The 12890-nt window shown below is 41.7% G+C and overlaps 2 protein-coding genes across 2 annotated transcripts in view; both read right to left on the reverse strand.

The window, feature by feature from the left end:
* Positions 1-12890, reverse strand: part of LOC115210476 (protein mono-ADP-ribosyltransferase PARP14-like) — a 195736-nt gene that overhangs the window by 152306 nt on the left and 30540 nt on the right. Inside the window, exon 4 of the mRNA XM_036508664.1 lies at positions 3900-5174. Coding sequence (XP_036364557.1) covers positions 3900-5174 — 1275 coding nt within the window. The remainder of the gene's footprint in view (positions 1-3899; positions 5175-12890) is intronic.
* The window catches only part of LOC115210484 (protein mono-ADP-ribosyltransferase PARP14-like), a 303268-nt gene that overhangs the window by 104790 nt on the left and 185588 nt on the right, over positions 1-12890 (reverse strand). The gene's annotated exons all lie outside the window — the stretch shown is intronic.

Raw genomic sequence — 12890 nt, forward strand, 5'->3', positions numbered from 1 at the left:
CGGGGGCGTAGGTATACTTTTTGCAGGAAAATGGTTAGATAAGGTAACTGAGGTAGTCAGAGGATGTGACAGAATACTTAAGATCAGATTAGTGCTTCATCATAGGTTAGCAACCATTATCTCAGCCTTTACTCCTCAGCCACGGCTACCCGATGGACAGAAAGACCGATTCTATGACACCTTCTTACAGATTACCACATTAACGAATGACAGGGACCTTCTCTTTGTGGCTGGTGACTTCAATGGACATGTTGGACAACATGCCAGGGGCTTCCATGGCATACATGGACGCTACGGTTTTGGCTCTTGCAATGAGGAGGGAACCAGACTGCTGGAGTTCTGTGATGCAAATGATCTTATGGTTTGCAATACTTATTTCAGAAAAACCTGCAAGTCACCTAGTCACCTACTGTTCTGGCAGTATTGACTATATCCTCACCAGTAAAAGAGAAAGATGGCTGCTTATAATTGCCAAAACATTCCCAGGCGAAGAATGCACCCCACAACATAGACTGGTAGTTAGTGACTTCAGGATCAGGGCTAAATGGATGCCCAGAAGATGACCTGCATGGAGGAGAAGGGTCTGGAAGCTTAAAGATCCTGGAATGGACAGAGATTTAGAGACATATTACTTGAAGCCTTTGACGAAATAGAAGGGGATATAGCTTCACACGATGTAGAAGACAACTGGAGGATTCTACGGGACAACCTGCTGAGGGCCAATGACCAGATGTGTGGATGGTGCAAAGTCCCATCTTGAGCCACAATAAACTTGTGGTGGAACAATGTTGTTGACAGGGCTATCAGAGAAAAGAAACAGGCTCTGAAGGACTGAAAGAACGGAGGTAGCAGGGAATTGCATCAGACTGCCAGAAGGGAAGCAGATAAGAAAAAGGTATCTCGTGTTGCAAAACAATGTGTGAGAGTGAATCGTGATGTAGGGGAGAAATGTGTTCGCATGAATGATGGTTCACTTGCACTAAACGAGGCTGCAAAGAGAGAAATTTGGAGATACCACTACAAAAGGTTACTCAATAAAGAGAATGAATGAGAAAAAGAGAGTCTGCTGAATGTCGACCCCACAGAGGGATAAGCTATTGGGAGATAAAGCGATTAAGGGTCTGAAGACCAGCTATCCATGTTGACAGTACCTTGGTAGATAAAGCAATTAAGACAGGGAAAGCCCCCGGTCCATGAGGAAGAGATACTCAAAATATCTGGCAGTGTCGGCTATAGCCTAGTCACCCGTATAGTTAACCAGGTGATACACGAAGGAGTCATACCCAATGACTGGTGTAGCAGCACTATAGTCAACTGCTACAAAAGAAATGGTGACGCATTAGATACAAATAATTAATGAGGTATCAAGTTGTTAGATTAATTAATGAAGGTCATGGAGAGGGTCAGTTTAGATGAAATGCCGTTTGGGTTCATGCCAGGGAAAAGTACCACTGATACTATATTTCTGGTAAGAAAGCTGCAAGAGAAATACCTAGCCAAAGATAAACCTCTGTACCTGGCTTTTGTTGACATGGAGAAAACCTTTGACAGGGTCCCACAATCCCTTATCTGGTGGTCAATGAGGAAACTAGGGATAGATGAATGGTTAGTAAGAGCTGTGCGAGCCATGTACAGGGATGCTATCAGTAAGGTGAGGGTTGGCAACAAGTACAGTGAAGAATTCCGGGTAGAGGTAGGAGTCCACCAAGGTTCAGTCATTAGCCCCCTCCTATTTATCATAGTCCTCCAGGCAATAACAGAGGAATTCAAGACAAGATGTCCCTGGGAGCTCCTCTATCCTGACGACCTTGCTCTAATTGCTGAGTCACAATCAGAAATTGAGGAGAAGTTTCAGGTGTGGAAACAAGGTTTAGAATCAAAGGGCCTCAGAGTCAACCTAGCTAAAACCAAAGTCCTAATAAGTAGGAAGGTAGACAAACCACAAATCCCTTCAGGTAGATGGCCCTGCTCGATCTGTAGAAAATGCGTAATTAGAAACTCTATAAGATGTACCCAGTGTAAGCTATGGACACAAAAGGGGTGCAGTAATATCAGAGGAAGACTAACTGGGAGGATAGTTTTTGTATGTGGCAGATGCTCAGGAGCAATAAACACTGAAAATGCACAGAGAGCAACTTCTGCCACATTCCAGGGAGAAAAACTAGAAGTAGTTGAGAGTTTCCGTTATCTAAGTGACCAAGTCAGTAGCGAAGAAAGGTGCGCTGAAAGTGTAGCTGCTAGAATAAGAATAGCTTGGGCAAAGTTCAGAGAGCTCTTACCTCTGCTGGCGACAAAGGGCCTCTCGCTCAGAGTAAAAGTTAGACTGTATGACACATGTATGAACAGCCATGCTACATGGCAGTGAAACAAGGGCTGTGACTGCTGAGGATATGCATAGGCTCGCAAGGAATGAAGCCAGTATGCTCCAATGGATGTGTAATATCAGTGTTCATACTCAACAGAGTGTAAGTACCCTGAGTGAAAAGTTGGACCTAAGAAGCATCAGATTGGGGTGCAAGAGAGACGGCTGTGCTGGTATGGACATGTGGCGAGAATGGATGAAGATAACTGTGTGAAAAAGTTCCACAACCTAGCGACTGAGGGAACCTGTGGAAGAGGTAGACCCAGGAAGACCTGGGATGAAGTGGTGAAGCCCGACCTTCGAACATTAGGCCTCACTGAGGAAATGACTTGTGACCGAGACTTTTGGAAATATGGTGTGCATGAGAAGACCCGGCAGGACAAGTGAGACCATAACCTCGTATCCTATGCCAGGGGTGTAACCAGCCCACTTATACGTACCTTTCCTTCATTGGCCACTAAACTGTGCTTGTGAAGACCTGTTGAGGCTCAAGAAGACCTCTCCTCCACAGCAGAAGTGTATCAACTTTATGCTTAGAGAAAATAGGAAGTGTTTAACATTTTGAGCCTACTCTTTGACAGAAAGAATAGAAGAAGAGAGAGAGAATAGAAGAAACGTGTGTCAGAGTGTGACTACAAGCTGAAATGATGGGAGGAGGAGGAAGAGGTTGCTGAAGGGTGTCAGTGGCTCTGGCAACCTAGGGAGACATCTATGAGTGCTGACTTGAGGTACGAGTGACAAGGGAGACAACTATGAACCTGGCATGTAGGTGAGCATACGTGTGTATGAGACTAATGCGTACATATATATACTCTATGAATTTGTGCATGTGTATGAGTATCTATGCATGTGTGTATGTATGTCCATGCTTTCGGTTTATGTGTGTGTGTGTGTTCATGTGTGTGTGTGTGTTCATGTGTATGTATATGAAGCTAATGCACACTATCTTGTGTGAGTGTGTGTGTCTGTCCACCATAATTTAATGTTCATGGTTGGGTGTCCTTTTTGTAGCCAAGTGTCACATGTTTCCACATGAGGGAATATTTCCCCATGGTCAGACATGTTTTTCATGGAAAACTGGAAAAGACACAACATCACTTGTGTGATGGTGATTTACAACCATCGTGTGCTGTCAACACCTGGCTACTAATCCTAACCCTAACCCTAACCCCACACACACACATGTATGTATAAATGATGAGCTTCTTTCAGTTTCTATCAACGAAATCCACTCCCAAGGCTTTGGCCAACCATTGACCTATAACAGAAGACACTTGTCCAAAATGCTGTGAGTGGAATTGAACCTGAAACCACAAGGTCAGGAAGCAAGCTTCTCAACCACACTTGGATCTAAAAAGAAACATTAACTATAAAAAATGGTATTACTAACCTTTCTGCACAATGGCTGCTGCAACCCCACCCCAGTGTTCCAGTCTGCCATTTGCAGCATTAACAATAGCATCTGTGTCCAGAGTCGTGATGTCACCTTCCTTCAACACTATTTCACAGTTCTTATACTTAACATTAACTATTTCATCTGTTTCACTTCCTAAATCTGAATTTAATGATATTATGCTCTCAGATTGCTTCTGCATTTCACATAAGAAATTGTTTCCTTCTTCACTTTTCTGGGTTTCTTGAGATTTAAACGATTCAACATTTCTGGAATTTCTTGTAACTCTTTCCATTCCCCTAATTTGCTCTTGTGTTCTTTCCAGGTGTAACACATTCTTCAATTTATTTTTTTCCCTGAATCCATCGATTCCTTGCTTAAAGTTATCAATTTTGTTTTTTATATCATTAACTACAGCATCAACAGCAACAATAGAATTTTCTCCAATAAAACAGAAATCTAGAAACTCTTCTTTTACACTTTCAACAAATGTCAGCCACTTTCCATGATTTGGAGTATCCTTAATTTTGTCTACAAAATCCAGTGTATTGGCAACAAAAGTTTCTTTCATGATTTCTTCCAAAAGTGAAAGATGTGTTTTATCACTTGCATAAAGTAATACTGAATCACCATCACCCGTTTCCCATGAACCGATACATTTCTTGTTTCTCAGTTTTACATCAAGATATTCTTTCACTGGTTTTTTATTTATGATCATTCCAGTATTTAAAGGCAAACACAGTTTCGATCTTACAACTGACTGAAGTATTTTATTCATATCCTTTTGACATTTAGCTATTTTCGAAGTGTGGCCTTCAAAAATAACTTTGTTACCATAAATTCCGACTTTTAGATCTTCAGATTGTCTTTCTGCCTGCTCACGAAATCTGAGACCAGATAGAATACGTTTTTCGTGAATATTTAAATCATCCTCACATTTCTTTCTAAGATTATCCAAAAGTCTGTTTTTCATTTTAATTACATTACTTTTATCAAATCCCAAAATATGAGCTTGGAAATTCCGGTTATCAAAATAAAAATACCTTTGGTCGGCTTCACTGTTAAATGTTCTAACAATGTCCTCAAACATATCAGTTGGAACATCAATAGTTTCAATAGTAATGGAATTTAATAAATCTTCCAAACATTTTTCAATTTCCTCAAAATTTTCTTCAGAATATTTTAATTTCAGTTTATTAAACTTGGAATCTTTCCAAATTACTTCAGCCCATTTCTTTAATTGGTCATTAACTTTGATTTTATGTTTCTGTAAGAAAGTCAGATGGAACTGGGAAGGTAGTAAATAGTCATGGACTTGCTGGCTTGAAATGGTATTTTCTTCAGATGGTTCCCAGAACGGTTGAACATCTAACTCCACATCTTCCAATTGATGTCGTCTTCTACAAACGTCCAGCACAACTAAATTATGAAAAAGTAAAAAGATAAAATCATTTCGTTGGTGAGGGATTAGGGGTGAGCTGGGGAGTTCAGTGGGTAAAGACAGAAAAGTATTTGAAGACAAAGTTATATGTTATTATTATAATACATTAGCAAACAGGAAAATATAATCAACATTTAACTGATACTAAGTAAACACTATCTCTATTAATTATAATAAATACTAGAAACATCACTGGAATTTTGGTTTCAAATTTTGGCACAAGGCCAGATATTTCAGGAGAGTGGCTAAGTCAATTACATCAACCCCAGTGCTCAACTGGTACTTATTTTATTGACCATAAACATCACTGGAATTTTGGTTTCAAATTTTGGCACAAGGCCAGCAATTTCAGGAGAGTGGCTAAGTCAATTACATCAACCCCAGTGATCAACTGGTACTTATTTTATTGACCATAAACATCACTGGAATTTTGGTTTCAAATTTTGGCACAAGGCCAGCAATTTCAGGAGAGTGGCTAAGTCAATTACATCAACCCCAGTGCACAACTGGTACTTATTTTATTGACCATAAACACCACTGGAATTTTGGTTTCAAATTTTGGCACAAGGCCAGCAATTTCAGGAGAGTGTCTAAGTCAATTACATCAACCCCAGTGCTCAACTGGTACTTATTTTATTGACCATAAACATCAATGGAATTTCTCATATCAAGATTAACAGCACATGACCTTGTAGGTTTCCAGATGTGACTTATTCAGAGATGCAAATATCATTAGCCACTAGAGGACATTCTCAATTGTTTTAGGTCGAACAACCGACAAAGAAATCTATGATATTAATCAGAATATTTGCTGCAGCCCATCTTTTATACCAAAAGAAAACAACGTATTTGTTAACACTTCCAATCAAATAAGATCAATAGCCTCAAGAGCCATTACTTGATTATTATCATTATTGTTGTTGTTGTTAAGGTTATTTTTATTGTTATTTTCAATTTTATTATTATTATTATTGTTGCTTTTATTTTCATTGTCGTTGTTGTTATTATTATTATTATTTCCATCATCATCTTTCAGTTTTGTTTTCATTTCTAAGTGCCTTCCTGACACTTAGAGCAGAGAAACACACAGTATACATTGGTAGGCAATTAAAATAAACACGCTAACTCATTCATTTACAAAGTCATATGATAGAGAAAAAGGAGAAGAAAGACAGAGAAAAAATAAAAAAATACAAAAAGTAAACAAATAAAATAAAGGGGAAAAAAGGAAAGAAAATTCACAGCAATGATGCTCTTCTCAATACGTGTGACCAGTTACCAGTTAAGACAATCTTTAGCACTTCCTGCCTGGATGGTAATTCAGGGATCGTTCTTAAATAATTTTCAGTTCCTTTTTTGATCATTCCAAGTGCTCCTACAATCACTGGTATTGTAAGTGTCTTGAGATGCCACATCTTTTTTATTTTGATTACCAAATCTTTATGGAAATATTAATATTCCTAAAGGAGACTACGGCAGCTGTGCTGGATATTAATAGTTATCGCGAAGCTAATATGGCAGTCCAGAAAAATAGGACGAATGCTGCCATTGATTAGCTCCAAGAGGCCATCGCCTCTAGCTAGCTATGTGACACAGAAACCTGTGTCTATTATAACCTTCAAACAGGGGAGGTCTGCTGCTTCCCCTTGCTGGTCTGCCATCTACAGACTAGTTTCAGGGTATTTGCCCCTTATCAATGAAGAGCAGCCGAACCAGGCAGGTGTCGCTAATCAAGGCTTCTTGGAGCTAATCAATGGTAACATTCGTCATATTTTTCTGGACTGCCATATTAGCTTGGCGATAACTATTGATATCCACTACCGCTGACATAGTCTCCTTTAGAGAGACTTAGGAATATTAATATTTCTATTTTTGAAAACCAGTGGATGTATTCCGCTGAATTTAGGTAAATAATCCTTCGAACAGATGGTCAGTAGCGACATCTGCCTGGTTCAGCTGCTCTAAATTGATAAGGGGCAAATACCCTGAAACTAGTCAGTAGATGCCAGACTGGTAACAGAAAGCAGCTGACCTCCCCTGTTCGAAGGTTATAATGGACACTAATTTGTGTGTCACATAGCTAGCTAGAGGTGATGGCCTCTTGAAGCTAATCAAAGCTTTATATTTTCTGAGTTTATCAAATTCTTTTGCCGAGATATCATAGACACAAAATACGCTCACATCAATCAATAAACAGACTTTATTGTTTTGGTCTTTCACAACAATTTCTGGTTTATTTGCCTCGATGGTCACATCTGTACATACTGGGAAGTCCCAAAGAATCGTTACATTTTCTCCCTCTCTAACAGCCCCAGGGTGGTGCTTGTACCATTTATCAGCACTTTTCATTTTATAATGCCAACACATTATCTGCAATACCTTGATTTATACTATATAGGTGCTAAAACCTTACATCCAGAGAGTAGGTGGTCCACTATTTCTATATCATTGTTGCAGTATCAGCACTTTGGGTCTGCTCCATTTTTCATCACATTGGCTTGACAGTCCCAGGACAATAAGTTCTGATCTTGGGTAGCCAAGATAAAGCCTTCTCTCTCTCTGCCTTTAAGCTCTGAGCTCCCTAGACACTGATGGCTGTGCTTCTGGTCTACATCAGCTTGTTTGCTACGGGCCACATATTTGCCATGCAGAGGATTTTCTTCCCACCCATCATCCAATTGTTCAAGTGCATTTTGCTTTGCTGTTCATTTCACCTTCTTTGCAACTACAGTTGCTGCACATCTCTCATGCAGTTCAACCAGGGTATTATGTATAAACTCGCTTGAAAAAGTTTTTACTCTCCTTCATAATAGAATATAGCTTCTTTTGTCTTTCGGGGTTTCAACCAGCTTCAGCATCTAGTTGTTAGATGTTTCAAGATGATTCACCAATCATTATTATTATTATGATTATTATTAAGGCGGTGAGCTGTCAGAATCATTAGCACACTGAGCAAAATGCTTAGCAGTGTTTCATCTGTCACTAAGTTCTGAGTTCAAATTCCATTGAGGTTGACTTTGCCTTTCATCCTTTTGGGGTTGATAAATTAAGTAACAGTGAAACACTGGGATAAATGTAAGTGACTAGTAATCCCCCCCTTCCAAACGTGATCTCCCTTCTAGCAAAATTCTAAATTATTTTTCTTATTATTATTATTAAGTGGGCGAGCTACAACTGTTAATTTTTATGTTCTGGGTTTAAATTCCACTGTGGTTGAATTTGCCTTTCATCCTTTCAGGGTTCATTTTGTACACCATTATGACAAATGTGGTTGCAGTCATCCTCATCGTCGTCATTGTTGTCGTCGTCGTCATCATCATCGTTTAACGTCCGCTTTCCATGCTAGCATGGGTTGGATGATTTGACTGAGGACTGGCGAACCAAATGGTTGCAACAGGCTCCAATTTGGTTTGGCAATAATTCAATAGCTGGATGCCCTTCCTAATACCGACCACTCAGAGAGTGTGGTGGATGCATTTATGTGCAACTGGTATGAGGGCCTGTCAGGTGTTACTGGCAACAGTCTCGCTCAAATGGTGTTTTTTATGTCCAATGAAGGAAAGGTATGCATAAGAGGGCAGGTTACACCACTGGCATAAGCCACAGTTTATGGTCACATTTGGCTTGACAGGTCTTTTCAAGTACAGCATATTTCTAAAGGTCTTGGTCACTAGTCATTGCCTTGGTGAGGCCTAATTTTCGAAGGTCATGCTTCACCACCTCATCCCAGGTCTTCCTGGGTCTACCTCTTCAACAGGTTCCCTCAACTGCTAGGGTGTGGCACTTTTTCACACAACTATCTTCATCCATTCTCGTCACATGACCATACCAGTGCAATCATCTCTCTTACACACCACAACTGATGCTTCTTATGTCAACTTTTCTCTCGGGCACTTACACTCTGTTGAGTATGAACACTGACATTACACATCCATCGGATCATACTTCCTTCAATCCTTGCGAGCTTACACATGTCCTCAGCAGTTATGGCCCATGTTACACTGCCATGTAGCATGGTTGTTCGTACACAAGTGTCATACAGTCTAACTTTTACTCTGAGTGAGAGACCCTTTGTTGCCAGCAGAGGTAAGAGCTCTCTGAACTTTGCCCAAGCTATTCTTATTCTAGCAGCTACACTTTCATAGCACCCACCCCCGCAACTGACTTGGTCACCTAGGTAACGAAAGCTATCAACTACTTCTAGTTTTTCTTCCTGGAATGTGGCAGAAGTTGCTCTCTGCACATTTTCAGTGTTTATTGCTCCTGAGCATCTGCCACAAACAAAAGCTATCTTCCCAGTTAGCCTTCCTTTGATATTGCTGCACCTCTTATGTGTCCATAGCTTACACTGGGTACATCTTATAGGGTTTCTACATACACCTATTCTACATATCGAGGAGGCCATCTACCTGAAGGGATTTGTGGTTTGCCTGCCTTTCTACTTATTAGGACTTTGGTTTTGGATAGGTTAACTCTAAGGCCCTTTGATTCTAATCCTTGTTTCCACACCTGAAACTTCTCCTCTAATTCTGATAGTGACTCAGCAATTAGAGCAAGGTCATCAGCATAGAGGAGCTCCCAGGGGCATCCTGTCTTGAATTCCTCCGTTATAGCCTGGAGGACTATGATAAATAGGAGGGGGCTGAGGACTGAACCTTGGTGGACCCCAACCTCTACCCGGAATTCTTCACTGTACTCATTGCCAACCCTCATCTTACTAACGGCGTCCCTGTACATGGCTTGCACAGCTCTCACTAACCATTCATCTATCCCTAGTTTCCTCATTGACCACCAGATAAGGATCGGGGGACCCTGTCAAAGGCTTTCTCCATATCAACGAAAGCCAGGTACAGGGGCTTATCTTTGGCTAGGTATTTCTCCTGAAACTGTCTTACCAGAAATATGGCATCAGTGGTGCTTTTCCCTGGCACGAAACCAAACTGCATCTCATCTCCCTAATCAGTTGGGCTATGACCCTCTCCGTGACCTTCATTACCTGATCCAACAACTTGATACCTCTGTAATTATTTGTATCTAAAGCATCACCTTTACCTTTGTAGCAGTTGACTAGTATGCTGCTACACCAGTCATTGGGTATGACTCCTTCGTGTATCACCTGGTTAACTATACGGGTGACTAGGCTATAGCCGATACTACCAGATATTTTGAGCATCTCTGCAGTAATTCCTGATGGGCCAGGGGCTTTCCCTGTCTTCATACTTTTAATTGCTTTATCTACTAAAGAACTGTCAACACAGATAGCTGCTCCCTCTGTTGGGTCGACATTCAGCAGACTCTCTTTATCCCATTCATTCTCTTTATTGAGCAACCTTTCATAGTGGCATCTCCAAACCTCTCTCTTTGCATCCTCATTTAGTGCAAGTGAACCATCATCCATGCGAACACATTTCTCTCCTACAACATCACAATTCTCTCTCACACACTGTCTTGCAACACAAAATACCTCAAGTCTTTTGTCCTCACGGCACAGAACATTGGCAAATTTTTTCTTATCTGCTTCACCTCTGGCTAAATAAACCTGTCTCCTAACTTCTATTCTGGCAGTCTGATACACTTCCCTGCTACCACTGTTCTTCCAGTTCTTCCAAGCCTGTTTCTTTTCTCTAATAGCCCTGTCAACAAGATTGTTCCACCACCACGTTATTTTGGGTCAAGAGGGGACTTTGCACCATCCACAGATCTGGTCAGTGGCCCTCAGCAGGTTGTTCCGTAGAAACCTCCAGTTGTCTTCTACATCGTGTGAAGCTATATCCCCTTCTATTTCGCCAAAGGCTTCAAGTAATATGTCCCTAAATCTCTGTCCATTCACAGGATCTTTAAGCTTCCAGACCCTTCTCCTCTATGCTGGTCATCTTCTGGGCATCCACTTAGCCCTGATCCTCAAGTCACTAACTACCAGTCTATGTTGTGGGGTACATTCTTCACCAGGGAAGGTTTTGGCATTTATAAGCAGCCATCTTTCCCTTTTCCTGGTAAGGATGTGGTCAATTTGGCTAGTGTGTCCGCCAGAACAATAGGTGACTAGGTGACTGGCAAGTTTTCTGAGGTTAGTATTGCAAACCATAAGATCATTTGCATCACAGAACTCCAGCAGGCTGGTTCTCTCCTCATTGCGGGAACCAAAACCGTAGCCTCCATGTATGTCATGGAAGACCCCAGCATGTTGTCCAACATGTCCATTGAAGTCACCAGCCACAAAGAGAAGGTCCCTGTCATTTGTCAATGAGGTAGTCTGCAAGAGGGTATCATAGAATTGGTCTTTCTGTCCATCGGGTTGCTCTGGCTTAGGGGCATAGGCCGATATAATGGTTGCTAACCCATGATGAAGCACTAATGTAATCTTATGTATTCTGTTGATTACTCTCACTCCCTCTATTAACCTTATCAACCCATTTCCCCACAAGAAGTATACTCATGACCCTGACCCCGTCAGTGTTCCCTGCCCAGAAAATCTGACGAAAAATAGGGACTTCCGGTACAGATGGATGGGGAGGAAGGGCGGGCATACCGTGAACTAGCAAACATGGATGAGAGCATCTGGATACACATTTCTTTGGAGGAGGTAAAAAAATAAATTTTGAGTATGGGAATCCGAGTGCATGTGCTAATTTATATAAGGTGCCATTGGTGGAAGAAGTCTTGGCGAAGTAAGTGGTAATCAAAAGAGAGACAGAGACAGAGAGAGACAAAGTGAAACCAAGAGAGAGACAGAGTGATGCTGTGAGAGAGACAGAATGAGGCCGAGGGAGAGACAGAGTGATGCTGTGTGAGAGACAGAATGAGGCCGAGGGAGATACATAGTGAAACCGAGAGACTGACAGAGTGAGGCCAAGAGAGAGAGACAGAGAGAAGCCAAGAGAGAGACAGAGTGATGCTGTGAGAGAGACAGAATGAGGCCGAGGGAGATACATAGTGAAACCGAGAAACTGACAGAGTGAGGCCAAGAGAGAGAGACAGAGAGAAGCCAAGAGAGAGACAGAGTGAAACCGAGAGAGAGACAGAGTGAGGCCAAGAGAGAGACTGAGTGAAGCTGAGAGAGAGACAGAGTGAAACCGAGAGAGAGACAGAGTGAGGCCAAGAGAGAGAGACAGAGTGAAACTGAGAGAGAGACAGAGTGAGGCCAAGAGACAGACAGAGTGAAAGCGAGAGAGAGACAGAGTGCGACAGAGAGAGAGACAGAGTGAAACTGAGAGAGAGACAGAGTGAGACAGAGAGAGAGACAGATTGAAGCCAAGAGTGAGACTGAGTGAAGCAGAGAGAGAGACAGAGTGAAGCCAAGAGAGAGAGAAAGTGAAACCAAGAGAGAGACAGAGTGAGGCAAAGATAGAGAAAGAGTGAAACAGAGAGAGAGAGACAGAGTGAAGCCAAGAGATAGACATATTGAGGCCAAGAGAGAGACAGAGTGAAGCCAAGAGAGAGATAGAGTGAAGCCAAGAGAGAGATAGAGAGAGGCCAAGAGATAGACAGAGTGAAAGCGAGAGAGATCAGAGTGAGGCCAAGAGAGAGACAGACTGAGGCCAAGAGAGAGACTGAGTGAAGCTGAGAGAGAGACAGAGTGAGGCCAACTGAGAGACTGAGTGAAGCTGAGAGAGAGACAGAGTGATGCTGTGAGAGAGACAGAATGAGGCCGAGGGAGATACATAATGAAACCGAGAGAGATACAGAGTGAGGCC

This window comes from Octopus sinensis, linkage group LG1 (genome assembly GCF_006345805.1).
Source record: "Octopus sinensis linkage group LG1, ASM634580v1, whole genome shotgun sequence".
In the NCBI taxonomy this organism is placed as follows: domain Eukaryota; kingdom Metazoa; phylum Mollusca; class Cephalopoda; order Octopoda; family Octopodidae; genus Octopus; species Octopus sinensis.